Source organism: Sceloporus undulatus, chromosome 4, assembly GCF_019175285.1.
Source record: "Sceloporus undulatus isolate JIND9_A2432 ecotype Alabama chromosome 4, SceUnd_v1.1, whole genome shotgun sequence".
Classification (NCBI taxonomy): Eukaryota; Metazoa; Chordata; class Lepidosauria; order Squamata; family Phrynosomatidae; genus Sceloporus; species Sceloporus undulatus.
Window position 1 is genome coordinate 11,249,350 of NC_056525.1, and position 27,134 is coordinate 11,276,483.

The 27,134-nt window shown below is 42.0% G+C and overlaps 1 protein-coding gene across 3 annotated transcripts in view; it reads right to left on the reverse strand.

The window, feature by feature from the left end:
• Window positions 1-2,748: 2,748 nt before the first annotated feature.
• SLC17A9 (solute carrier family 17 member 9) overlaps window positions 2,749-27,134 on the reverse strand; it is a 38,927-nt gene continuing 14,541 nt past the window's right edge. For all 3 annotated transcript variants that reach the window (XM_042465971.1, XM_042465972.1, XM_042465973.1), the window contains exons 3-13: window positions 26,951-27,090; window positions 24,759-24,858; window positions 22,133-22,263; window positions 19,815-19,911; window positions 19,057-19,153; window positions 14,403-14,490; window positions 11,980-12,014; window positions 10,581-10,696; window positions 9,121-9,176; window positions 7,952-7,981; window positions 2,749-7,432 (exon numbers count right to left, since the gene is read on the reverse strand). In XM_042465971.1, the coding sequence (XP_042321905.1) occupies window positions 7,269-7,432; window positions 7,952-7,981; window positions 9,121-9,176; window positions 10,581-10,696; window positions 11,980-12,014; window positions 14,403-14,490; window positions 19,057-19,153; window positions 19,815-19,911; window positions 22,133-22,263; window positions 24,759-24,858; window positions 26,951-27,090 (1,054 nt within the window). In that variant the 3' untranslated portion in view covers window positions 2,749-7,268. The remainder of the gene's footprint in view (window positions 7,433-7,951; window positions 7,982-9,120; window positions 9,177-10,580; window positions 10,697-11,979; window positions 12,015-14,402; window positions 14,491-19,056; window positions 19,154-19,814; window positions 19,912-22,132; window positions 22,264-24,758; window positions 24,859-26,950; window positions 27,091-27,134) is intronic.

A 27,134-nucleotide genomic window follows, 5' to 3' on the forward strand; every position in this document is an offset into this window, starting at 1 on the left:
GATAATCTACAGCAACAACAGACCAAGGAAGGGGCAGTTAGCAGCAATGGTGCTCTAAGGAACATCTGCAAAAGGCAACAAAACCTGGGAGATGATCTGCAAGCAAGTTGGATTTTTGTTTCCATGCTGAACTGCTTTTTACAGTCTTTTGAAATAGAGTGAAGCGCACTTTGAAATCCAGACTTGGACTGACTAGATCTTGCAGCTCCCTCTGTTGGAAATCTGGGTGTATGTAGGCTTGAACATTCTTTATGAAACTGGTTCTTTTTAAAAGAAAAGAAAAGAAAAAGTGAAAACGGGGTTTTCTAAGTGCCAGGAAAGCCTTACAAGGAGAATTTGAGATAGTTAGTTTGCAGTCTGGGAGTTATTTTATACAAAAAATGCATGTGTGTCTAGAAGGCAGCATTTCATGCAGAGTAACTCCCAAACTATGAAGGTTCTTGCCCATCTAGGATTCGCCTTGCTAGGTTTCCAACACTTGGGAAACCCATTTTTCAAGAGTTTTCTGCTGCTCCAGAGACTAGAACAATAAACAATGGATTCAAATTACAAGAAAAGTGATTCCACTTAAACATTAGGAAGAACTGTTAGATCTATTAGAACTGTTAAGAACAGATTGCCTTGAATGATGACAGCCTCTCCATCTTTGGCAGTTTCTAAACAGAAGTTTGATGGGCTTCTTTTAGAAATGCCATAGTTTCTGCATGGCAGGGAGTCAGACTAGACGTCCCATGATGTCCCATGGTGTAGCTTCCAGTTCTAGGAGTCTATGAAGCTGAGTTTTGTGCCTAGATCTCTCTACTCCTTTTTCTCACCTCCGTCCTTTAATTTCTGTCCAGCACTCAGCTGCACACATTATCACATCCGCCCACCGCTCTGACCATATCTCTCCTGTGTTGGCATCCCTTCACTGGCTCCCTCTCCCTTATCCGCATTCAGTATAAGCTCCTCCATGGGCTGGCCCCTTCTTACTTATCAGACCATCTTTCTCCCCACCTTCCCACTAGGGCCCTCCGTTCTGGTAGTCAAGGTCTGCTGTCCCAGCCCAGGATTTCCTCTGCCCCATCTCAGATTCACCCCTTTTCACTCGCTGCCCCTCACTCCTGGAACCTTCTTCCCCCCCCCCACCCGAACAAGAGCCCTCAATTCTTTAACCAGCTTCAAAACGGAGTTGAAGACCATCCTGTTCAGAGAAGCTTTCCCAGGCATTGCATAACTGTCACTTGCTATTTGATGTTATTTTGTTGCCTGTTTTATTGAATCATTTCCTGTATTGCTATGTATTTTATATGTATACATATTTATATGTATTATCCTACTATGTATTTTATATGTATTATCCTACTATCCAAAATGACCTGAATAGACTAGAAAGCTGGGCCAAAGCTAACAAAATGAAATTCAACACAGAGAAATGTAAGGTATTGCACTTAGGGCGGAAAAATAAAATGCACAGATATAGGATGGGTGACACCTGGCTGAATGAAACTACGTGTGAAAGGGATCTAGGAGTCCAAGTAGACCACAAGTTGAACATGAGTCAACAGTGCGATGTGGCAGCTAAAAAGGCCAATGCAATTTTAGGCTGCATCAATAAAAGTATAGTGTCTAGATCAAGGGAAGTAATAGTGCCACTGTATTCTGCTCTGGTCAGGCCCCACCTGGAATACTGTGTCCTGTTCTGGGCACCACAATTAAAAAAGGACATTGAGAAACTGGAGCGTGTCCAAGGGAGGGCAACTAAAATGGAGAAGGGTCTGGAAACCATGTCCTATGAGGAACGACTTAGGGAGCTGGGGATGTTTAGCCTGGAAAAAAGGTTAAGAGGTGATATGATAGCCCTGTTTAAATATTTGAAGGAATGTCATATTGAGGAGGGAACAAGCTTGTTTTCTGGTGCTCCAGAGAACAGGATCCGGAGCAATGGATGTAAGCTGCAGGAAAAGAGATTCCACCTCAACATTAGGAGGAACTTCCTGAGAGTAAGGGCTGTTCAACAGTGGAAGACACTCCTCCCTCGGAGTGTAGTGGAGTCTCCTTCTTTAAAGTCTTAAAGCAGAGGTTGGATGGCCATCTGTCAGGTATGCTTTGATTGGGATTTCCTGCATGGCAAGGGGTTGGACTGGATGGCCCTTGTGTTCTCTTCCAACTCTACGATTCTATGAGTCTTACTAAAATATAAAAGAAACAAACTCATGTAATTGTGGGTCACCATGATTTCATATTTGATTCAAATCACACAAACATGGAATACAGCTCTTCTTTCTTTTGTATGAACAAAACAACACTGAACTTATTCAAATAAGGGAACAGGTTGCCAAGTTTGAATCCTTTCCTTTTGGCTGACAAGGTTCCACAAGGATCTTGGTGGTGGTGGTGGCTTTTTCTTTCACTTTGAAGCCAACCATGTGTCATATTTTTTAAAAAAAAAACTATCACAAAAGGTGCTGAGCATAGGAAATCCAAACACCCAATATTGCATAGATTATACCAGGGGTAGGCAACCTGCGGCCCGCGGGCCGGATGCGGCCCGGTAAGGCCTTGGGACCGGCCCCAGCCCGGTCCTGCCACTGATTGCTGCCAGGGCCTTTGGGGGGCAATTGTCTATAGAAGCCTCAGAAACATGCATTTATATTAATATTTTTTTTAAAAAATCAGCAATTTTTTTCGTGTGTCCTCCATTTTTTTTTAAAAAAAAGTGTCTTCCATTTGAAAATTTTGTCCTACATTTGTCCTGGTTTATTTATATATTAATTTTTTTAAAATTATTTAATTATTTATTTTTCGGCTTCGGCCCCCCAGTTGTCTGAGGGACAGCAACCCGGCCCCCGGCTCAAAACGGTTGCCTACCCCTGGATTATACAAATGCAAAATTACACTGACAACAGGTACTTGTTGCTCACTTGATAGCTGCTGTTGTGACAAACGTAAGAAAACATTCAAATATTTTGACAAGGAAATTTGCTTTAAGCCAAGGGTGGAAAATGTGTGACCAAATGGCTACATTCAGTCCCCCAGGGCTGTTTTCTGGACCCCACTGTTTCTGCCTACTTTGACTTTTGGTCAAAATACTGTAGGTCAATTTCTGTTCCTAGAATCTTCCAGGAAGGATGACTCTTCATCAAAACTGCACTGTTTTAGACACCCTCCCCCAAACCTCCCCAAAGGAGTCTTATGAAACAGGGAAAAGACTGCTTCTGGTTTAGATTCTTCCTCTCTGTGTGTATACCTGTACTATCAATGAGCAGAAAAATTAGCAGTGAGCAGAAATTTGGCTCGCAGACCCTGAGAGCTTGCCACTCTTGCTTTAGGGTGCCCCTCATACCCTCTGGGAAGTATTCTGTGGCAGAAAATGACAACTGGGCCCTACAAAAATAGACCAAGAGCCACATGCTGCCCCCGATTTACCCCTGTCCATCCCTACTTCAGGCCAATGTAGATATTACAATAAAGATCCAGCTGCTGTTCTTCCAAACATCAGCTACAAATACAGTATGTGCCAAGTTGATGCCATGTGATGTTTCTCCACCCACATTACACATCACTGGTGACAGCAACTAGAAAACATGGAGTGTCCTGGTGTCAAGATATAGTTGAGTTGTACTATATGTTACCAAGGGAGAAACTAGACACACCTGCCCTTTTCAGAAATGGCAGCACATTTGTCATAACATTTTTATTTGGCCTTCAAAGACAGCACATTCTTCTCATCTGAAGGGTTTGTACTGTCTTCATCTGTTTCTGGACAATTCAACAGGGTTTCTGGGAATCATCACCTCAAAGATTTTATACCAGGCTCCAAGATCAAGGCTACACAAAGGCATTCCCATTCTGCCTGCAGAAAGTCTCCCAGAGAGGAAAACAGAAGTCCTCTTGCTGAGTTAACCTTAGCTTCAGGGTATACCTAGTGCACTGTGGTGGCTTGCATGCTAATTTTAGCATGACATCTAAAGAACCTTTCCAAGGTGGTAAAACCTACCCACAAAATAGGCTCTGGGCCTTGGAAATGTCCTTTGAAACCCAGTATGGCACCACCAACCCATTTACATGGAAGCCATCAACTGCCACCATTTTTGTGTATCTGGCTTTTATTCCAGCAGCTGTTAAGGCACAAGTGAATGAACTAAGGACTATCATGCAAAGTTGTTGGGTTTTTAAAATTGTTTTTTGTTAATTCAAGCATTGTCAGAAGATAAAAACTGACAATCATTGGATCAAAGGGGGGAAAGGTAGGGGAAGAATCATCTATTAAATGCAAAGCACTTATTTCTTGCTGTCCCATATTTCATAGAAACTGTGCTCTGAAAACAAGTCATGCTGGAGTAATCTTACCTCTTTTTGCTATAGCTTTAGAGAATGTAGGAAATGTAGTGGATGTAATATGTCCTGAGTTCAGTAAGGTTTTTGACAAGGTCCATGATATTCTTGGTTACAAGATGGTAAACAGTGGGCTAGACAGTGCCAAAATTTTGGATAGATTTTTTAAAAAACAAAATATGGGCCAGAGTCATGGATTACTTACCATCAGTTTCCCTTCCTTCTGGATATAATACATCAAAATTCTGGCCTGGGGCTGGTGTGTTTCAGGAGCTTTATAAATTACTTGGATGGTAGAACTGAGATCATGTTTAGCAAATCTGCAGGTGACAGCAACTTAGGAAGGGGTATCTAATACCCCAAGAAGATGGAATCAAGATTCAAATTGAACTTAGATTACAAAGTTGAACCAAAGCTAACAAAATGAATTTCAACAGGGATAAACACAAGGTACTACACATTTCAGAAAGGAATGCACAGAATGGGTAGCACTTGGTTTGACAACAGTACATGAGAAAAAGATCTAGGTGTCTTAGTAGACCACTAACCATGGATGAAAACTAACCATGGATGAAATGTATGATGTGGTGGTCAAAAAGCTAATGCAATTCTGGGCTGCATCAACAGCAGTGCTGTGTTCAGATTGCAGGAAGTAATCATATCTCTATATTCTGCTTTGGCCAGATGTCACCTGAAATATTATGTTCACATCTGGGTACCACATTTCTAGAAGGAAGTTGACAAGTTAAAACATTTCTGGATGAGGGCAACCAAGATGATCAAAGGTCTGGAAACTAAGCTATATGCAGAACAATTTAGGGAGCTGGATATGTGTAACTTGGAGAAGAATCAATTGAAATGTGACATAGCAGACATCTTTAAATAGTTGAAAGGATTTAATGCAGAAGATGGAGCAAGCATGTTTTCTGCTGCTCCAAAGACTAGAACATGAACCAATTACAAGTAAATAAATTCCACTTAAAAACTAGGATGAATTTCTTGATAGTTAAAAGCTGTTTGAGAGTGTAACAGACAGTCAAAGAATAGTGGACTCTCATTCTTTGGAAGTCTTTAAATGGGAAGTTGGAGAATCATCTCTCAGGGGCGATTTAGGTGTGGATTCCTGTATGGCAGACAGTCAGACTAGAAAGCCCTGAGCTCCCTCCAAACACCGATTCTATAAGTGTAAACAAAGGGCCAAACTCTCCTGTTCTTAGTATGGAATGTAATAGGTTTCCCTTTTTCCATGTTGATTCCATTCTGGTAGGAATGCTCATGGCTTTTATGCACCTCTTGGTTAGCTTTTGGGGATTTACTCTAACACAATCCTGCAACTGTATTTTCCCATACATCTGCATCACAGCCATCTCTCCTTTTGCTTTTTATTTAAAGGGTTAGATCAGACTTTCTGTGTGAATATATTACAGCAGTTGAACACTGACTATTAAGAGCAATAAAATAATATAATAACTTAATTATTTAAGTTAATAGATACAACTTAAACATTTAAATATATAATATACAGAATGTGTATGTATATATAGACACATACACATGCTCACACGTGACTGAAAGTGTGCAAAATGAGATGGTCATGGAGTAGAGAGAGCAAACGTTGCTTATCTCAAGCCATATTATAAACACAAACCAATTCCAGATAGTATTTAAGTACAAAACCACATCCTCCCGAACAAAGGAAGAAACCACAGCTACTGTTAACGTACTGGTGGTTTGGCAAATATATCTGCTGGTAATGGGGCGGGGGGAGAAGTCAGATTGTAGTTTGCTCCCAAATATTTTTTTTTTTTAAGTTTGAGTATTAAGTAAAATAAACTTTCTTCCACAAGTGAAAGTCTCCCTGTGGAAAATGGGCAGGATCATATATAACTATGAAACAACTACTGGTAAGTTGTTATTGCACATGTAGGTTGGCATCCTGATAGTAATACATGTAATCAGAAGTTCACCTTATGGGTTGGTCATTGCAGAGGCTGGCATTCTTTTCTTCCGTCTGCAATAACCAAATTACCTCCAGGACTCACTGTTGCGCTGTGATAGTCCCCACTGCATGGTCATTCCATTGAAGGTGGTGAGAAGAGAGGATAGGAGAGGTAACTGGCTATGTCTCCATAGGCAGCTGCAAGTCAGTGATACCATCTGCTTAGACCTCTAGCACTTCAGTAGATATGCCAGATGCTTCTCCAGTCTCCACACACACACACACACACACACACACACACACACACACATATACACACACATTCCATTAGCAATGGAATGGCCTCAAGGCAGTTAACACAGGAGTTGTAACAGAATTCCACACCCAAAACTCTAACACTACTCTCAGCCATGTAGCATCTCAGCAACAGAGAGAACGTCTCACACACTGGAAGTTTCGGAGTTATCGCTGAGAAAACCAATGCCTGGTTTGTCAGTCTGATTCTGAAGAAGGGATTAAGGACCTCTGAAAGAAAAAAGAAACTCTACCATTTTTCACATGCTTTGGCTGAAATCTGCGGGACCTCCATGACAACTGCATAAAAGAAATTCTCTCTGTCATCCTCTCTCTTTATACAGATAGTTCACTCTTCCAACTCTATGCTGCTCCCATTGCCAAACCATTTAAAAATAATCGGTAACAATTGTGGTGGCCTTTTTCTGTGTTTGTCTGCAATTTAAACCCTGTTCCATTACACAAAAGAACTGAAGACAAGCCCAAATATAGCTAAGCTGACAACATTACCATCTTGCAGGTAAGCAGCAAAGTGGGTCAAACACAAACTAATGATATGGGAGTGAAAGGGGCTCTGATAACCCCCAGAGTCAATAGGTGAGTATGTGGTTTGTCATCATTGCATGGCCAACAAAGTTATTTTTGGTGTTCAGCTGAAGCTCTGTAAGGTAAGTCCAAAACCATCCTGGCAATTTTCTAGTCCTGTCAAGGAGAACACTTATAGATCTACATTGACAGTGTCTGTGTCCACTCTGTGAGCTTTGCCAAAGATCAGAAATGTGCAGAGTCCAAGGGCATTCACTGTTGCCACAAGATTGAAGACAGATACCCATGAGCCAGTACTTTCAATCAAATGTCCAGCTAAGTATACACAAACAACACCTGCATGAAAAGAGGGAGGGAAAGGGTTTGCGTTTTTTTAAAAATTGACATAAAACTAGCCTCTTGCTTCTCTTCTATTAAAACCAAACATCTATGGCATTCAATATATCTGTACTATAACTTATATGACTTAAATCCTGCCTTCATCCCAGAGTTTGGATGCAAAGTGTTTACAAATTAATTAATTAATTAATTAATTAAAATTAGTTAGTTAAAATTAATTGGTTAAAATAAAAACACCATGGCTGGCATCCTGTTAGTCGCATATACAGGTGTAAGTCCACCTTATGACAATGTATGACTTTTCTTGGTGACTGCAGAGGTTGATATAAGTTGCCCCCCACCCAACTTATAATTGAGCCACTGCAGTTGCCCCCTATGGCCATTCTTTGGTTGGTGGAGAATGGGAGGAATCAAAGAAACATCTAGCTGTGTCTCGATTTCTTGTTAAGTGCCTTCATGTTATTTCTATCGTAAGTCGGAAGGACCTGAAGGCACACAACAACAACAACAACTTACCTAATAAAGCTCCTCCAGTATTTGCCACACCTGCCAATAGACAGAAGGGAAATTGAGGCATGATGCCAAAAAATACGCAATGCTTTTAATTCCATACATTTTCTGTTTCCTGCCGCTTTTGTTCCATATATGTATACCTACTATCTTCCCTTTTCCCAAATACTTCATCTCAAACATCATCTTTCATCTATGAACCTATTTCAAATCTTTTCAAACAGCCCCTTTCTAGCCAAGCTTTCCCTGAACCAGTGAGTGCAGTTGTTGCATGCATTCAAGTAGTTTCTGACTTCTGGCAACCCTACGGCCACATGGAGTTGTCTTGGCACGATTTGTTCAGAATGGGTTTTCCTTTGCCTTCCTCTGAAGCTGAGACTTGCCAAAGGTCACCCAGTGGGTTTCCATGGCCAAGCAGGAATTCAAACCCTGGTCTCCAGAGTCATAATCCAGTGCTTAAACCTCTACACCAATGGTTCCCAAACTGTATCCTTTAAGAGATTTTGCACTTCAGTTTACAGAAGCTTCAGCCATGTTGGCCAATAGTCTGGGATTCTGGGAGCTGAAGTCCAAAATTCCTTAAAGAATAGTTTAGGAACCACTGCACTACACCATGCTGGCTATCATGGAGCCTCCTTTTATTTCAAGGTAGGGAATGATGTGGTCCTTCAAATGTTATTGCGATGCAACTTTTGGAATTCTTCACCATCTGCTAAACTGGGTAGAGTTGGAGGGACTTGCAGTTCAACAATTTCTGGACAACCCCCCCCCCCCCAAAGATTCAGACCTTACTCTTCTATTACTTGGAAAAGTTACTTCATGTAACTGGAATGCAGTGTTCAATATCCTTAGCCCTATCCTCAACTTCTAGTCCCTCTCATATGATGATATTTAGGGGATGGAAACTTGACAATTTTTTGACAAGTTACATTTTATATCCCCACCTCATTTCCAACAAGCTCAAGGTGCTATACACGGTTCTCCTTGCCCCACCATTTTTATGACAATCCTGTGAGGTAGGTCAGAATGAGAGACAAGATTATGAAATGAGTGTCATGGGCACCTCAAATCTGGATCTCTCAAGTCCCACATCCCAACTACAATATCACACTGCTTCTTGATTTTCCCCCTACTCTTTCTGATGCAGAGAAAATTTGGAAATAGCTTATCCTCACCAAAGAGTAAGCCAGCACATGAAGGAGCAAGGTCCTGTATGTTGACTGAGATGCCACTGTTTAGGAAAAAAGAATGAAATAGTTCAACTCTGAGTAAAGAACATGATTAATCAGACAAACACTCTATTTGAAAAGCTCTACAAAATAATACATTATTTGCAATGAAATTGAACATTATTGCAATTGAATATTGCTGGAGTGGGGAAAGGCAAAAGAGTCACATCCTTTGGCTAAGGTACCCCAAATTAGGAGGGGTAGCTAATACTCTTGAGGACACAGTCAGGTTCCAAAATGACCTTAACAGACTGGATAGATGTGCCAAAACTAACAGATTACAACAGGCATAAACACAAGACACCACATTTAGGCAGGAAAACTGAAATTCACACAGATAGGATGCATGACACAGGGCATAATTAATAGACCACAAGTTAAACATGAGTCAACAACATGATGAGGTGGCCAAAAAAGCCAATACAGTTCTGAGCTGCATCAGCTGTAGTATGACGTTCAGATCAAGGGATGTAATAGTTCCCCTCTATTTTGCTTTAGGAAGACCTCACCTGGAATACAATTTCCATTTCCATACACCACATTTCAAGGATACTGACAAGCTAGAGTATGTCCAGAAGGGGGTGTCTAAGATGGCAAAAGGTCTAGAAAGCAAGCCTTATGAGGAATGGGATAGCTGGGTATGTTTAGCTTGGAGAAGAGAAGATTCAGAAGTGATAGGACAGACATAGTTCAGTTTGTTGTTGTGTGCCTTCAAGTCATTTCCTACTTATTGCAACCCTAAGAGGACCCTATCATGGGGTTTTCTTGGCAAAGTTTCTTCAGAGGGGCTTTGCCATTGCCTTCCTCTGAGACTGAGAGAATGTGACTTGCCCAACATTTCCATGTAGGTTTTCATGGCCAAGCAAGGATTTCAACCCTAGTCTCTAGAGTTGTAACTGAGCACACAAACCACTACACTCAATTAGTATTAAATAATTTGAAGTTAATACTAAATGAATTTGTTTTCTTCTGCTCCAGAGACCAGAACATGAACCAATGGGTTCAAATTAGAACAAAAGAGACTCCACCTAAACATTAGAAAGAACATATTGACAATTAAAGCTGTTTGACAGTGAAACAGACTGCCTCAGAGGATGGCAGACTCACCTTTAAAGGTCTCTAAATAAAGGTTAGATCACCATCTTTTAAATGCTTTAGCTTTGAATTTGTGCATGGCTGGAGTTGAATCAGATAGCTCTTGTGGTAGTTTCCAACTCTATAGTTCTATTATACTATTTGGTGTAGCACATCCTCTCAACAGTTTTGTGAATTAGGTTAGGCAAAGCCATAATTACTTTCCTGTGTCAAGCCAGCAAGTTGCTGAGCCAAGTAGAGACTCCCTGACCCAAGCCAATCCACCAAAACACACCCGTTCATCCATGCCCCACCTGGGATCTTAATATTACCTGTGGTTGAAGGTCTGAAGTCCAATGCAGGCAGATGCAAAAACCACTGCTTGGAAAAAACTGGAGGTGTAACCAATGCCCAAGGCAAATATACTGGACATTCCTGAGCCAACAATCTCAAAGAAAAAAGAAAATCAAAATGCTAGATTTGTTGCCAACAGGTAAGATAGAAGCTTCACTTTACAGAGACTCAAAAAGTCACTAAGGTAAAAGCTGCCCAGTCTATGAATGCTTACTTAAATACAAGCACTATTGCCTTCAACAGACTTACTGCCAGAATCAAAGAAAGGTTTTTCAAAGTATGCATAACTGTCTTCCTACCACTCACTACTTTCAACTTCAAAACAATCCTATAAATTCGGTCGCAAGAAGAAATAAGGGACAAGTCCCAGAGATTTCAGCCCCTGTCCCTCTGGCCCACATCAGATTCTCCTGGACCACCTAGGCCAGGGGTAGGCAACCTTTTTGAGCCAGGGGCCGGGTTGCTGTCCCTCAGACAACTGGGGGGCCGAAGCCGGGGGGAGCTTCCACCCTCCGGGGGCGGGGGCGCGTGCCGGGGGTGAAGCTTCCACCCTCCGGGGCGGAGCTGCATGCCGGGTGCGGAGCGTCCACAGACGCCCCGCGGGGGGAGGAGCCGTGTTGCCCCGCCCCATCTCATATATCTCGTCCCCTTCCTTCGCTGAACGGGCTCCAAGGGGCCCCCTTTCGGCCGAAGGGGCAGGGAGGCACGAAGGTAAAGCCTGGGCACCCAATCCCCACCGCCCCTTCCCTTGGCCCAAAAGCCCTCACAGAGGGCCCTTTCGCTGAAGGGGAAGAGGCCCCCGAACAGGAAAGAGCTGGCAACCCAATCCCAGGCCCTCCCTTCGGCTCTTCCCTTCCCGCCGAAAAGGCTCCAAGGGCCCTTTCGGCCCGAAGGGAAAAGGGCTTGGCAGGCACCCTCGCTGGGGCTCCCCCACGGCCCCTTGCGGCCCCAAGGACCTCCCTCTCCCGGAGAGAAGAGCCCTGGGGACCGCATAGGAGAAGGAGCCCACGGAAGCGGCCTGCCGCTTCCGCGGGCTCCCCACACGGCCCTTACGGCCCCAGGCTTCCTTCCGGAGAGAGAGGCCTGGGGCCGCAAGGGCCGAGAAGGAGCCCGCGGAAGCGGCCTGCCGCCTCCGCGGGCTCCCCCCACGACCCTTGCGGCCCCAGGCCTCCCTCCATAGGGAGACCTGGGGCCGCAAGTGCGGCGGCGGCGGCAGGACCGGGCTGGGGCTGGTCCTGCCACCTCGCTGGGCCAGATCCGGCCCGCAGGCTAGGGTTTGCCGACCCATGACCTAGGCTCTCATACAAATGAAGATATTTAGAGATTTGTCGGTTTCTATCACCCTTGCCTGCTAGAATAGTACGGTTCTCTTCTTACCTGCATAAACTTGCGAATGGTGATTGCTTTATATCCTGGAATGGAAAAAGAGACAGAAAACAGAGAAAGTAAATAGACATCCAAAGAACCTGAGTTCCCTAAAGGCAACAGATCCTGACTGATCCTGGAAGCTAAGCAAGGTCAGCCCTGGTTAGTACTTGGATGGGAAACTGCTAAGGAATTCCAGGTTTTGTAGGAGGGAGGGAGGAACTTGCAAAAACTCCTCTGAGGATTCCTTGCCTAAGAAACCCCTATGAAATTTATGTTCTACAAGTCAACAGGTAACTTGTAGGTGCGTGCGCACAAACACACACAGCCCCACACACAAACTGACATTCTGCAGACATTGCTCAGCTTTACAGAGATATTACAGAATGATAGCAATGGAGGTACCTTAAAGGTTATTTAGCCATTCCCTGCTCAGTTCAGGAAATTAAGAGCTAGAACATTTCCATTAAATGACTGCCCAGCCTAGCCTTAAGGGTTTTCAGTAAGGGGGGGGGGGGCTAACTACTCTTCTAGGTAATATTCTCCACTGTCAAACTGCTCTTGTCCTCAAGATGGTTCTCCTAATGCTGAACCATTAAGAGGATCCAGAAAGCAATTCTCCATCCTCTGGCAACATTGTGGGCCACAACAACCCCTCCCATAAAAACCAGAAATCAGTATAAGACCACATGGAAAACTTTATTTTTAAAAACATTTTTGAAAATCACCCAGAATCATGAACCTTGGTTAAAAGGAGTCATACTTTCCAAGCACAGTTCTCCATATTTTAATTCCATGCTACATTTTTTTCCAATTTTTTAAAATTTCATTTCAATTTTTCCCCACACATTGTCCTACTGTGGCCCATTAAATCCAGACTTGCAGCAAGCAAGTCTTTTCCCTTGTCCTTATAAAAATGAAAATAGAATTAAATGTCCTGACTTTCTTTTCCATTTTTTCTACACCACTGACTAGCTTTCTGCTGAGCTATTACCATGTGTTTCACAATTCTGTGGAAACCTTGAACTTATAGCTATGTCCCTCTCTTTGTATGTATGTTAAGGATGGAATATTCAAAAATATTCCAATAACAACAGACCAACACAGAGATTAACATGTAAATCATTTCTTCTCAACCAAGGGTCACACAGTATATATACCCCACTCACTTCCATGCCAACATTCTCTGAAGATGCCAGCCACAAATGCTGGTGAAACATCAGAAAAAAACTCTTCCAGAACATAGCCATATAGCCCCAAAACCCCACAAAAAACTATTGATTCCAGCATGAAAGGCTTCGACTTCACATTATTTAAAAATACTTGGGAAATGATTTTTAAAAAATGTCTTTCTCAAGAATTGGGAAACCCTGATGAAGAAAATTCTGAACTGATGAGACTCTTTGCAGTTTGGGACTTGATCCTGTGCAAACTTTGCATATTTTGGTGTGCAGAAAACAGCACTTGCTGTGCAACAAATGTTTCTGAGCCAGAAAAGCTCCTATGTGAAATTTGTGCTGAACTGCAAACTGTCTTAAAAAAAAACACACTGGCGGGTTACAAACCGCCATAAAATACGTATTGACTACGTATTAGGGTTAGGAAGGGGTGGTGCTTCCACACACCCCTAACCCTAATACGTAGTCAATACAGAGAATATGGCGGCAGCCGTTCCACACGGCCGCCGCCATATTGACATAGCAGACGCTGTGTGTCCGCACGTCGCACGGCGCTTATGACGTTGTGAGTGCGCCATTGGCACCTTGCGGCATCATAACTGCGCCGCAGGAAGAAGCTCCATTTTGGAGCTTCTTTTTTGCTCCGTGCGGGAGTCGCGCAGTTTGGCTGCTGCAACTCCCTCACGGAGCAAACAGCAGCGCCGGGAGACCGCCGCAAAGCGGCGGTTTGTAACCCACCACTGTTTTCAAAGACTTTCTTACAGCAGGAAGAACATTACTAAATTTTCTCATTGCTTCCCTCAAGACCAAAATAAGCTAAGAATTAAATCCCAAGTGTATGATTCCTTAGTAAGCAAAACTCCTGTGGTTTAAGATGCACATAAAGAGAAGCAATTTAAGCAAAACTTACCCTCTCGTGCCACTCCTCTAGCAAATGACAATTTGCTCACACTTTATGTGTGTGCCTTCAAGTCACCTGTTGACTTAGGAATTTCATAGGGCTTTTTAGGCAAGGAATATGTGGTTTTGCTAATTCCTCTCTCTCTCTGAAAGAAAGCCTACAGTACCTGGTATTCATTGGCAGTCTTCCATCCAAATATGAACCAGGACTGACCCTGCTTGGCTCCCAAGTTCAGATGGGCTTGGATGTCTTTGGCATATTTAGGCCACACTCCAGACCAGAACAAAAAAAAAGGATGTTTGTTGTTCTGTTCTGAATAGAATGCTTCCAACCCAAAGGAAGAAAGGACATATTACCTTGACTGATACACTGATCAGAAAGAAATCCACTGAACAAGCTTGCTGGAATCGCTACGAGCCATGGAACTACATTAAATATCCAGCCCTGAAAGAAATGAAGAAAAACAAACATGCAAACAGATACTTGGCTAACAAAGATCTAGGTACCATGGGATCAAGGATACAGCTCAGCATAACACCCCTTCAAATGCAATGGTGGCTGGTTGGCTCCATGGCAGTGGGATGCTGAATCCACTCAAGGTTCTAATTCTTATTTAAACAAACTATCTAAGGTGTTTAACCTCTTTTGGAGAGCACCATTAAAATTACAAACTCAGTGTACCAACCCACTGACCCAGACATCATCAGCTACTACTGTTCAAAAGTGGTTATCATCCAATTCTGCATTTTGGGCAGACCTAATGTTTCCTCTGGAATTTGCCAAAGAAAGATAGGAAGCTGCCTTATACATGGTCAGACCACTGGGCTATTTTTCTATTGTCCACACCAACCTTCTTGCTATTCCCTTTATCCCTGACCATCATCCAGGCTAATGGGAGTTGCAGTTCAATACAATCAGACCCCACCAGGCTGAAGAAGGTTGCTATACACTGACACTGCAAGGTTATAGATGGAGGACTTTCCCATCCCTGCCTGAAATTTCTTATGAGGGTGTCCTTTTGCATGCAAACTTTGAACTGTTGCTGTTTAGACTACAACTTCCCACCACTTTGGGGGATTCTGGGAGTTATAATCCCAAAAATAAAATTTTGAAACTGTGATGTAAAGCAAGTGCTCTACCTCTGAAGTGCTGGTCTTCCCTCCTTTCTTGAAGACACAACTTGCACACTTGGACCTATACAAAGGAAAGAAGTCTTTTTAATGGCCATAATTTGATATTCATTAATGGTCAATAAAAAGCCTTCTCTTCTTTGTACACATGTACATGTTGGGTCTTCATGAAAAGAGGGGAGGCCTTAGGGTTGTCAATATTAGGAAGAACGTCTTGACAGTAAGAGCTGTTCAAGAATGGAACACACTTCTTTGGAGAGTGGTGGAGTCTCCTTCCTTGGAGGTCTTTAAACTGAGGCTGGATGGCCATCTATTCGGGGTGCTCTAATTGTATTTTTTCTTCTTGGCAGGGGTTGGACTGGATAGCCCTCATAGAGTTGGGAGAGACCTTCCTAATATTGAAGTGAAATCTCTTTTCCTGTAGCTTGCATCCATTGCTCCATGTCCCATTCTCTGGAGCAGCAGAAAACAAGCTTGATCCATCCTCAATATGACATCCCTTCAAATATTAAAACAGGGCTATCTGAACTGTCTCTTTTCCAGGCTAAACATACCCAGCTCCCTAAGAATCTCCTCATAAGGCATGGTTTCCAGACTCTTCACCATTTTGGTTGCCCTCCTCTGGATATGTGCCAGTTTGTCTACATCCTTTTTGAATTGTGGTGCCCAGAATTGGAGATAGTATTCCAGGTGAGGCCTGACCAAAGCAGAATAAAGTGCTACTATTATTTCCCTCATTCTAGACACTATACTTCTTTTGATGCAGCCAAGACTCCCTTTGACTTTTTTTTGCTGCAGCATCACATTGTTGACTCATGTTCAACTTGTTGTCTACTACGACTCCTAGATCTTTTTCACATTAACTGTTGTCAAGCCAGATGTCCCCCATCCTATATCTATGCATTTCACTTTTTCTCTCTAAGTGTAGTACCTTACATTTCTCTCTGTTTAAATTCATTTCCATTTACATATACACAGTTTCATATGGTTAAAGTGAAAATTTGATAAAATGTGACTTTTAAAGAAAAAAATTTAAAATAATTTTATTGTTTTTAAAAATTAAAATTTTCAAATTTGAAATTTTATTTGTAAAAAAAGCTGGGGTCTCTTCTTTCTCCTCCTACTGAGATTTACGCCACTCACAGCGTTTCTGCAGTATTTTAATGGGACACAGGTAAATCCCACATCATGTTTCTGCCAAAACTCAGATGTCTGAGGAGCAATGGTGTCACCTCCCCTTAGGGTGGCACGTGGTGTGGTCCGTGGAAAGAGGGTTATTGGAAAAACATGTTTCTCTCATACAACAAAATCTAAAATCCACAGAACAGTGATAGCTTTATTGGGTTGGCTAAATTTTTGATTCTGTAAAGGAAGTCACAGCCTTGAGCTTGCAAGACCTGACAAGGTCTGTTGATGAAAAAAAAGTGACTGGGAAGTCTTTCATTCATAGGGTTGCCATATGTCAAAGCTGACTTGACAGCCATCAATAGCAATAAAAACAAACTGGGTACTTCTAGCCAATATTGCAGAAAAACACTCATTCATATGATAGAAATTGCTTATTTGCAATACACAAGGCCAGTCAGTAGGTGGTTCAGTTTCACCATGCTGACTCTTCCTCCAAAGGATCTAAATCTATGGTCCCTCTTTCATTTTAATCATGAACCTGCCTCATACAGGCAAAGTTTCTTCCATAAGATATTAGGAACTAATTTTTCCTAGACAGTGAAATATGTGCATGTACTTAGTGGCATTGCTGCACTGCTTACCAGGACTTCATGGTTTTATATCAGCAGCACCCAGCCTAATGCAACCATGGGCACACAAAGTTTGCATGCATTCCAAAAATAGTTTCCTCTTGCACAAAAAGAATTTAAATAGCAAAAAATAAATATAAATAAATATAAATTTTAAGAAAACATCTTGGCTTGTGTCCAACAGGAATTAGCAGAGGAAAAATCTTTTAACATGAAAACGAACTAGAACCGCAAGACCTCCTTTCAAAGATGGTGCATCTCTTTTTAAATCAGTAGTGAGCAAAATGTGGTCTGTGCCCTGTGTGTGGCCCCCTCAAGACTTAAAACATGTTTCAAAAAGCCTTCTTTTATACCCTTATTTATTTATACCCCACCCTTGAGCAAAACAGGCTTCTTTATACCTCTCCACCACCTTCCCTGTAGTAGGTGTGGAAGGAGAATTTCAACAAGTCTTTCAACCCCCTGGGCCATTTTAAACCCAGGAGAAGCCTTTTTTGAAAAACAAGAAATGAGCTGGAAGTGACTGCCAGTTACCTTCCTGCATTCCTTCCAATGTTGCACAGATAAAAGTGGGGACACTTGTGGTCAAGAAATATTGGAGAATGATTAACATTGCAGAAGTTATTAATATGGAACAACACACTAACTAGGAAAGGCTGCAGCTAAATGCTTTTGCTTAAGCCAACAGGGATGGGGAAGATAATGCTCCTCCTCCCCTTGCCCCACTGCTGTGTTAAGTGATTGCAAACTATTTTTGCTCTTTGCACTCAGTTTGCATGTTTGAATGACAAGCTGTACTTGGTACTTAATGCACAAGGCACCCCTAGATCTCAGCCTTAGGCCTAGAAACCCCAGGGCCTGGGAAATCGGAAACATTACCTGCAACCATTGCAAGACACATTTGACTCGTCTATCCAACATTCTTACCTCTTCTCCACACACATCTTTTATACCACAAGTGGTGATAGTAAACTCATTTTTCCAGCCTTCAACACTTCAAACTACCTGTACCACAATTTTCTTCCCCTCCCGCAAAAGACCAAAAATAAGATTAACTGCCTTTCATGGGAACTTCCAGGAGAGACAATTCGCCTTTCAGATAGGTTACAAGACCACTTTGCACAGTTTAACATTTTTTTAAACTACCTTTCTGTATGTATATATAAACTGGTGTGTGTGTGTGTGTGTGTGTGTGTGTGTACATATACACTGATGCCCAGAAAAAACCTTTATAGAAAATATATATATATATATATATATATATATATATATATATATTTGTTGTTGTTGTGTGCCTTCAAGTTGTTTCCAACTTATGGCAACTCTATCACAGGGTTTTCTTGGCACGTTTCTGCAGAAGGGGGTTTGCCATTTCCATCCTCTGAGGCTGAGAGAGTAACTTGTCCAAGATCCCAGTGAGTTTACATGGCCGAGTGGGGATTCGAACCCTAATCTTCGGTGACATGGTCCAAAACTCAAACCACTACACCACACTGTCTCCTGATAGATAGATAGATAGATAGATAGATAGACAGACAGACAGACAGACAGTTTTTTATTTTTGGCTATTTGAAAATTGCCCTCCTGAACTTGCCACAGTTGCTGACCCAATCTTATAGCAATCAGGACACAGGAGGGCATCATAGAATCATAGAATCATAGAGTTGGAAGAGACCACAGGGGCCATCCAGTCCAACCCCCCGCCATGCAGGAAATCACAATCAAAGCATCCCCGACAGATGGCCATCCAGCCTCTGCTTGAAGACCTCCAAGGAAGGAGACTCCACTACACTACGAGGGAGTTTGTTCCACTGTCGAACAGCCCTTACTGTCAGGAAGTTCCTCCTAATATTGAGGTGGAATCTCTTTTCCTGCAGTTTGCATCCATTGCTTCGGGTCCTAGTCTCTGGAGCAGCAGAAAACAAGCTTGCTATCAGTGGAGGAAGAGTGCGGGACTTGAACAATGAGTGCAGCAAACCCTTTGAAGGTATAGGCAGAATATTCAGGTTGCCATTTGGCAACCCATCCCCAAAAAGGAAGATATACCTATGCTTTGCAGACCAGTCACAACAACCCCTGTGATGGTCTTATGCTCCCCCTTCTTGGACATAATTCCAGCTTACTTTTGAGTCAGGAAATGTTTCCGTGAAGAATGTGGGAAGCCAGGAGAGGAGGGTAAAGAAGGTGCTAGCTGCACACAGCTGGGCTACAATCACTGCCCTGGTGGTAGACATGGAAGAAAAGACAAAATCAGAGCCTTAGAATTCTTTAATGAATGACCACCAGGATTGAAAAGGAAGCAAAATGAACAATTTATGAGTGAATGTACTGAAAACAGGTGCACTTTGCTAAGAATGAAAAGAAAATAAGCAAAGAGAATCTCTTGAGACACTCTGTCCAAAAAATGAGAAGTTTTTGTCCTATATAAGATCAAAAAGACTTGTCAAAAGCAATAGCAAAAAAAGTTGCATTTTCCTCTAAAAATTGCATTTTGCAATACAGTAGTCCTATTTTGTGCAGAAAAAGAACGGCAGTTTTTACTCCAAAGCATGATTTTAGCATACAAGAAAAAAATGTTGGCAAATTTTTTTACAGAAATTCCAAAATGCAAAACAATGTGCAAAAATTCTCATAATTTCATCCATTGGGGAATAAATTTTGAGAATTTTTAATTCTCTCAGATGAGACTAAAATAAACAAAATACCTCCCTACTCTTCATACATTCCCCTCCACATATGCAATATCTCCATAAGAAAAAGGGGACATTTATCCCTTAACTTCTTTGTGCTTGCTAGGATATGTATAGCAAGGGAAGTACACTCATACAATTGTATTCACATCGGTTCTTACAGAGGAGATGAATGAATAATAGTGACTTACCATACTGGGGCCTTTTTAAATATTTGTTTCCATGGCACTTTGGTCTGTTTGGATAAGGAGAGGCCCTTTGCTAGGTCTTCTAATGGGATGATGATTTCTACACATCAAAAATGACACAGATCTAAATGAATGATGATGAACATTAAATGTGTACATATATATACATATATGCTGTATGCAAAGGGCACCTTTGAGACTAACTGTGCAAAAAAAGCTATAGCATAAGGTTTTGTAGACTTGATCCACTTCCACAGAAGCATGGAATGAACTGATGCCCATAAATGACCTTTACAGAATGTTTGTATACCCAGAAAAATGCAAAACAAGGTTGTATGGTGATGAGGTGACAAGTTAAGCTTTAACTATAGTTGTTGAGGGACAAAGACAGGAGGAACGATGTTGCCTAAGACCAGTCCAACCCTCTGCCATGCAGGAATACACAATCAAAACCATGACAGATGGCCATCCAGCCTCTGTTTAAAGATCTCCAAAGGAGACTCTGCCACCCTCTGAGGAAGTGTGTTCCACTGTGAAACAGCCCTTACTTTCAGGAAGTTCCTCCTAATGTTGAAGTGAAATCTCTTTTCCTATAGCTTGCCTCCATTGTTCTGCATCCTATTCTCTGCAGCAGCAGAAAACAAGCTTGTTCCATACTCCGTGTGACACCCCTTCAAATGTTTAAACAGAGCTATCATATCACTTCTTAACCTTCTCTTCTCCAGTCTAAACATACCCAGCTCCCTAAGTCTCTCCTCATAAGGCATGGTTTTCAGAACCTTCACTATTTTGGTCGCCCTCCTCTGGACACACTGTTGTATGTATGTTAACTGCCTTTACTAATGTACTGCATGTATACCTTTAGATAATAGTTTTGACTGATGAAAGATCATGATTGGCTATGTGAAGAAGAATTTGAAATGTATGTATGAAGTATTTTGAATGATAAAAGATCATGAAACAGCCATATGACATCCTGTGAATAGCCATGTCAAAGAGTATTGTTTCAAGGAATGCAGTTAGACTAACAAGAACTACACATGTATTATTTTTGCCTCAGTATCCTATGCTTCAGAGGACTGGATAGAGGAATAGATGAAATTCTTCAACAGTTTTGGATCCAGGAAAACATGTGGGCTAATTAAGAAGTCTCGTCAATGAATATTATTACAGTAATTTGTTCTATAAATCTATGTAGAAACTAGTTAATTGTGTGTTACATGGTTGTTTTAAATATTTTATAATAGTTAACATTGCTGCTAAAACTTCAGCAGACATTATTTCTGAGCATTTGTTATGTGCCTTCAAGTCATTTCCAGTTAATGACAACCCTAAGGTGAACCTATCATAGGGTTTTCTTGGCAAGATTTGTTCAATGGTGGTTTGCCATTGCCTTCCCTTGCAGCTGAGAGAGCATGATTTTCCCAAAGTCATCCAGTGGATTTCATAGTTTAGCAGGAAATTGAACTCTGTTCTTCAGAGTTGTAGTTCAACACTCAAGCCACTCTTAAAACGGACCTAAATGATTAAAAAGCATGTTTTGTGAGGGTAGAGAAACCCTTATGAGAAGAATCCTAAACTGATGAGAATCTTTGCAGTTCAGGACTTATTCTGTGCAAAATTTGCATATTGTGGTTTTGCACAGAAAATAGCACAGGAAAAAAAATCTGTTTCCTTCATAACAAATGCTTATCACAAGACTTACTCTGTACAAAATTTACATGTATGTGATTTATACTGAAAAATAGCACTTTCTGCACAGGAAACATTTTACACACATGAAATATTTTTGTACATGAATGTCATTTCCTCTTGTTTTCTGTGCAAAACAACCCCCTGTGAATTTTGCACAGAATAAGTAACAAATTGCAGATTGGCATCGGAAACTACATGGTTTTCAAATACTTTCTCGCAGCAGGAAGGGAATTGCTAGGATTACTCATTGCTTCTTTTGAGAAGAAACCTAATGATAAATTACATCCCTGTTTGTTTCAGGGTGGTGGAAAGACTTCCATGTTCTCGGAGGAGGAGGGACTGCAGCCTCCTAACCCCTAACATTTGCCCATGCCTGCTGTATCTGGAACTAGTAATTTAGTTTAGGACCACTTCTTTCTCCAAGATATCCTGTTGATCATCACAACACAATTGCTAGTGTCTTTTAAATAAATGTATGCAAAGTTGATAAAAATCACTCATGCCCTGAGTTTTCATCATTGACACACTCACACAAGATTGGCAAAACTTTCATATTTCTGGTTACTGGCCAGTGCCAAACAAGTGTCAGAAGGGTGAAGCTGCAGTGAAAAAAAAGACATATTTACCCTTTTCATTCAGCAAGTATTTGCACATGCAGTATACCCAGACCAATGTTAGCACTCCTGAGAAGTAGAAGACACTTTCCCATCCATACCAGTCGAGGAGGAGGGATCCTGCAGCCCCCATCACCAGAGTCCTGAAAGGTGAAAAAGAGTTAAGATGCTACCTTTGCTTCCCATTCTGTCATCTAACAAAGAGCTTGAAAGAGAGAAAGTACACTGGTGCCTCGGGTTACGAAATTAATTCGTTCCGCCATTCCTTTCGTAACCCGAAAATTTCGTAACCCGAAAAGGCTTTCCGTTAGCACTGGAAAGCCTATAGCTGCACTTTGCAGCATTTGAATTTCGCGCCGAAATGAATTTCGTAACCCGAAAAATATTTCGTAACCCGAAACAGTTTTTGCCAATCCAACTTTTTCGTATCCCGGAAATTTCGTAACCTGATCATTTCGTATCCCGAGGCACCAGTGTAATTAAATTGGGAAAACCACTCAGTGTTATTGCATATCTGCACAGAATAGAACCATAGAATCTTAGGATTGGAAGGGATCACAAGAGACATCTAGCCCAATGCTCTGCCATACAGGACTACACAACTAAAGTACTCCTAAAAGTTGCCATCCACCCTCTGTTTAAATACATCCATCACCCTGTGAGTCAGTCTATGCCACAGTTGAAATTCCTGACACGAGATATTCCGTGACTGCACAGAGGGTGTTTTCTATCTCGGCCCCGCAGCTTTGGAACTCTCTTCCCGGTGAGCTCCGCTCAGTTACCTCCCTTGACCTGTTTAGGAAGAAGCTGAAAACCTTCCTCTTCCAACAGGCTTTCCCCCAGACGCTATGATATCTGCTCTCTCCCCATTGCACCAGCACTTTAAGCTAGTTCATTGTTATGGTTTTAATCTTGTAATTTTTTACCCTGTTTTTAATAATAATTTGATGTACTGTTGTGATTTTTATATGGATACTGTTTGTAAATTGTACATTGTGTAGTACCCTTGTTGTAACCCACTTTGATCTGCCAGGAAAGCGGGCTATAAATAAACAGTTTATTATTATTATTATTATTATTATTATTATTATTATTATTATTATTATTTAAATGCTTTTACAGTACAAGAGTTCTTCTTAATGTTTAGATGGAATCTCTTTTCTTGTCATTTGAATCCATTGGCCTCCAGAGCAGCAGAAAACAAGGTGGCTCCATCTTCTATATGACATCCCTTCAGATATTTAAAGATAGCTATCATGTCACCTCTCAGTTTTCTCTTTCCCAAGATGAGTATACCCAGCTTTGTAAATCATTCCTTGTAAAGCTTGGTTTCCAGACCTTTGGTCATTTTGGTCACCCTCCTCTGGGCATATTCCAGCTTGCCAATTATCCTTTATGAACTGTCATGCCCAGAATTGGAGACAGTATTCCAAGTGAGGTCTAACCAAAGCAGAATAGAATGGCTCTAATCCTTCCTTCTATGGGGACACTACACTCTTGATGATGCAGCCCAGAACTGCATTGTTGTTTTTGGCTGCTGTATCCTACTGTTGACTCTTTAGGTCTGTTACAGACTGCCAAAATAAAGCTGCTTTGGGTCTCTTTGGAAGTATGCTGTTTAAATGATGCATGCATCCTAAGAATCCGGAAGCTACACCAAAGCTGCACTCCAGTGCTTAGGAATGGAGTGTGCTTTGGCGCGACCTCCGGACTCTTAGGACCCATGCATCATTTGAATAGCATGCCTCCAAAGAGACCCGAAGCAGCTTTATTTTAGCAGTCTGTAACAGGCCTTAGTCTCTGGTTTACTAAGACCTCTAGATCTTTTTCACATGTACTACTTTCAAGCCAGTTGCCACCAAACCTATATTTGTGCATTTCACATTTTCTGCCTAGATGTAGCACATTACATTTATCCTAGTTAAAACTGATTTTATTCATTTAGAATGGGTTTATATTTCTTGCTTGTTTAATGTAGATTGGGTTGACCACAGACTGCAAAACCCTTCCAATAGCCCATGACATGTTGCTAAGGATGCTAAGAGAGCCGCAGTCAGTAGTATCTGACAGCTTCCATGTCACTGGGGTTCTGGATGTGCTTTGTGCATTAATTTGAACTGTAAAGGAGGTATCCAAGGTGCTGAACCTATTTTAAGGGTACAGTTCAGTACTGGAGAGTCACAAATCTGCTGCAGACTTTACTCTGATCTCCCAAGGAGGTAGTCAATGTACTGAACTGTAATCCCAAAACTAGCTCAGTACCTCTGGTTGCATCTACACTGCAGAAATAATGCAGTTTGACACCACTTTAAGTGCTATAGCTCCTTCCTATGTAATCCTGAGATCTGTAGTTTTATCATGTCTTTTGGCCTTCCAAACCAAAGAGTACTGGTGCCTCACAAAACTACAAATCTCAGGATTGTGTATGATGGCGCCATAGCAGTTAAAGTAGTGTCAAAAGGCATTATTTCTATAGTGTAGTAGATGTACCCTCTCAAAGCTCCTTTTAGATTCAGACAAAAACCTAGAGCCTGTTCACAAACTCACTGACACAGAAGCCACCAGCCACCATTGAAAAGATCCCAGTAGAATTTGTCTTCTTTTTTTATGGCCTCACTATCCATTCAAAAATACTCACCCAAACTGTGATCCAGTTCCAACAGTGCTATATGTAAAGGCTCTCTCACTCTCTCGCACCTTTCGGGAAAACAGGCTGGCCAAGGCAGGAAAGTAAACTCCTAATAAGTTAGAGGGGGAAGAAGATAGTCCCATTATAATAGGTTTGGGGCACTACACAGCTCCTCTTTGGGCATGCCTACGTGGGCCAAGTGAACTGTTCCTTGCACCCCAATCATCACAACCTGTCTTCATGATACAGGGTCAAAGCTCCAATTCAACTGTAGACTATCCTCACAACATTGAATCTGGGGATCCCTGCCTTAAACCACATTTTAAGGATTTACCTTTTGCTGCGGATTTTCCAGAAAAATCCAGAGCACTCTGGAGCGACACTGGGCAGCTGTTTGCATAGCATCTCACTGTGCCACCCAGCACCTCTGGCATGAGTCATTCCCTTTGTGATCACAACGAGGCACCTAGCCATATGATTGATGTTGGGTGCCTCATTTTCAACCTCACAGGAAGTGATTTGTACTAGATGTGAAAGGCTGGCACTGCCAGACTGCACAGTGGAACACATGTATAAACAGCTGCTCAGCATCTCTCAAGAATGTGGAGGTAACGAGAAGAATTTGGGGCAGTTCTGGGAACAGAATACTTTGGAAGCAACCACAGATTGTCTCTTAAGATTTGCCTCATAAGCAAACAATTTATTTCAGATTTACGTTCACATCTCACAGAAAAACTGGTTTGTCAACACTTTTGCCAACCCTTTCTCTTCAACAACTGGACTGTGGTGAACATTCCATGAAATCACAACTGCCCTGCCATTCACATCCCAGCATATCTCACCCTTTCTATATACACTATCAAAGAGATGGACCTAAATGGTTGGGGCTGCTGCTGCTGCTGCTGTGGAGTAAGACGAAAAGAGCATCGCCTTATGGCACTGGCATGCCTTTGGATCTCATATTACTCCTGCACAAAGTGGTGGTTGTGGACAACTGCTTTTATCAGCTGAGTCTGATGAACCAACCATTACTTTTCTTGAGACTGAAGATCTGTGCAGATCTGACTGAACAATGTGCTCTACTTACGGTGGCTTATAAAGAATGTCCAAAAGCAAGTTACCCCAGACCATGGAGCTAGGCTGCAAATTCTTTCTGCATATAGAGAACATGTAATTCTCTTATAGAAACAATTAAACTTGCTCCCAGTTTGTTGGTGGAGCCAGCTCAAAATGCTAGTACACCAAGGTTTGGAAACAGGATTACTGGAAAGGCAAGTTTCTCTCTACAACAAAATCCAAAATCCACAAAATAATTGTTTTCACTGGTGGTGGCAGTGGCAGTTGGGAAACTCTTGTGAGGCTTGGGCACAGGACCTCACTTCTATGGTTTGAAGTGGCACTATTTTGGAACAGACTGACTGAATGGAGCAAGGAGTTAGAGCACATGGTGGTGGGGAAGAAGTGGCAGCAAAAAGAAGCTTTCAGATTTGGGACACTGCTTAAACTATGTGGGCTTTGCTGGGATCTGTCATTGGACGGGGTGAGAGAAAAGGTAACAGAAGAAGAAATGTTTGTGTATGTGTATGGGGAGGGAACACGTGAATATGTGTGGGGAAGACGTATTTCTGGTGAAGGGAAGGGAGGAACATCTGGGGTTGATTCTTGGAAAGAGTCCTTCACCTTAAAGCAGCTCCTGTAATTAAAATTGCTCCCTTTCCCTATCTGTATCAGTCTCCAGTCCATAGCATGTGGTCTCTGAAAACCTGCAACATACACACTGGCTGTGCCCATCTCCACCCCAATTAAGAAAGACTGAGAGTCCCTCCTTGCCAGGGAGAAATGTCTCCCTTTGCACCTGGTCACATTGGGAGCAGCAACCAAGCAGCTGGCTGAACAACCACGAGACACCTGAACTGGTCTTTGATGGATAGTTGGAATGAGAGAGAGGCTTCTCAGTTGCTGTTCAACTGAGGGGGCAGTAGCTGGAAAAAGTTTGGAGACCACTGTATTAGAGGGTAGGGGATGCATTGCTCTCAGGAAACCTTGGGAAGCTACATTGGCACAGCAAAAAAGAAAAAGAAAAAAAATTATAATTATAATTAAAAATGAGAAACTTTCATGGCCACGAGTTGATTAGCCCAACTTCACACTCCAGTCCCAATATCTCGGCAAACAAAACTCTGAAAAATAGATAATCTTACCTTGAAACAGCCCCATGAAGAACCGGGAGAGGGTCATAAGCACCAGGTGAGCAGAGCCAACATAGATGAACAATGGAGTGATGGCAGTAATGCACCCCCAGGCTGTTGCAGAAAGGAGGAGAACTTTCTCTCCTCCTATCCTAGAAGACAGAAGAGAATCAGGATACTGGCCACAAAGGTGTTT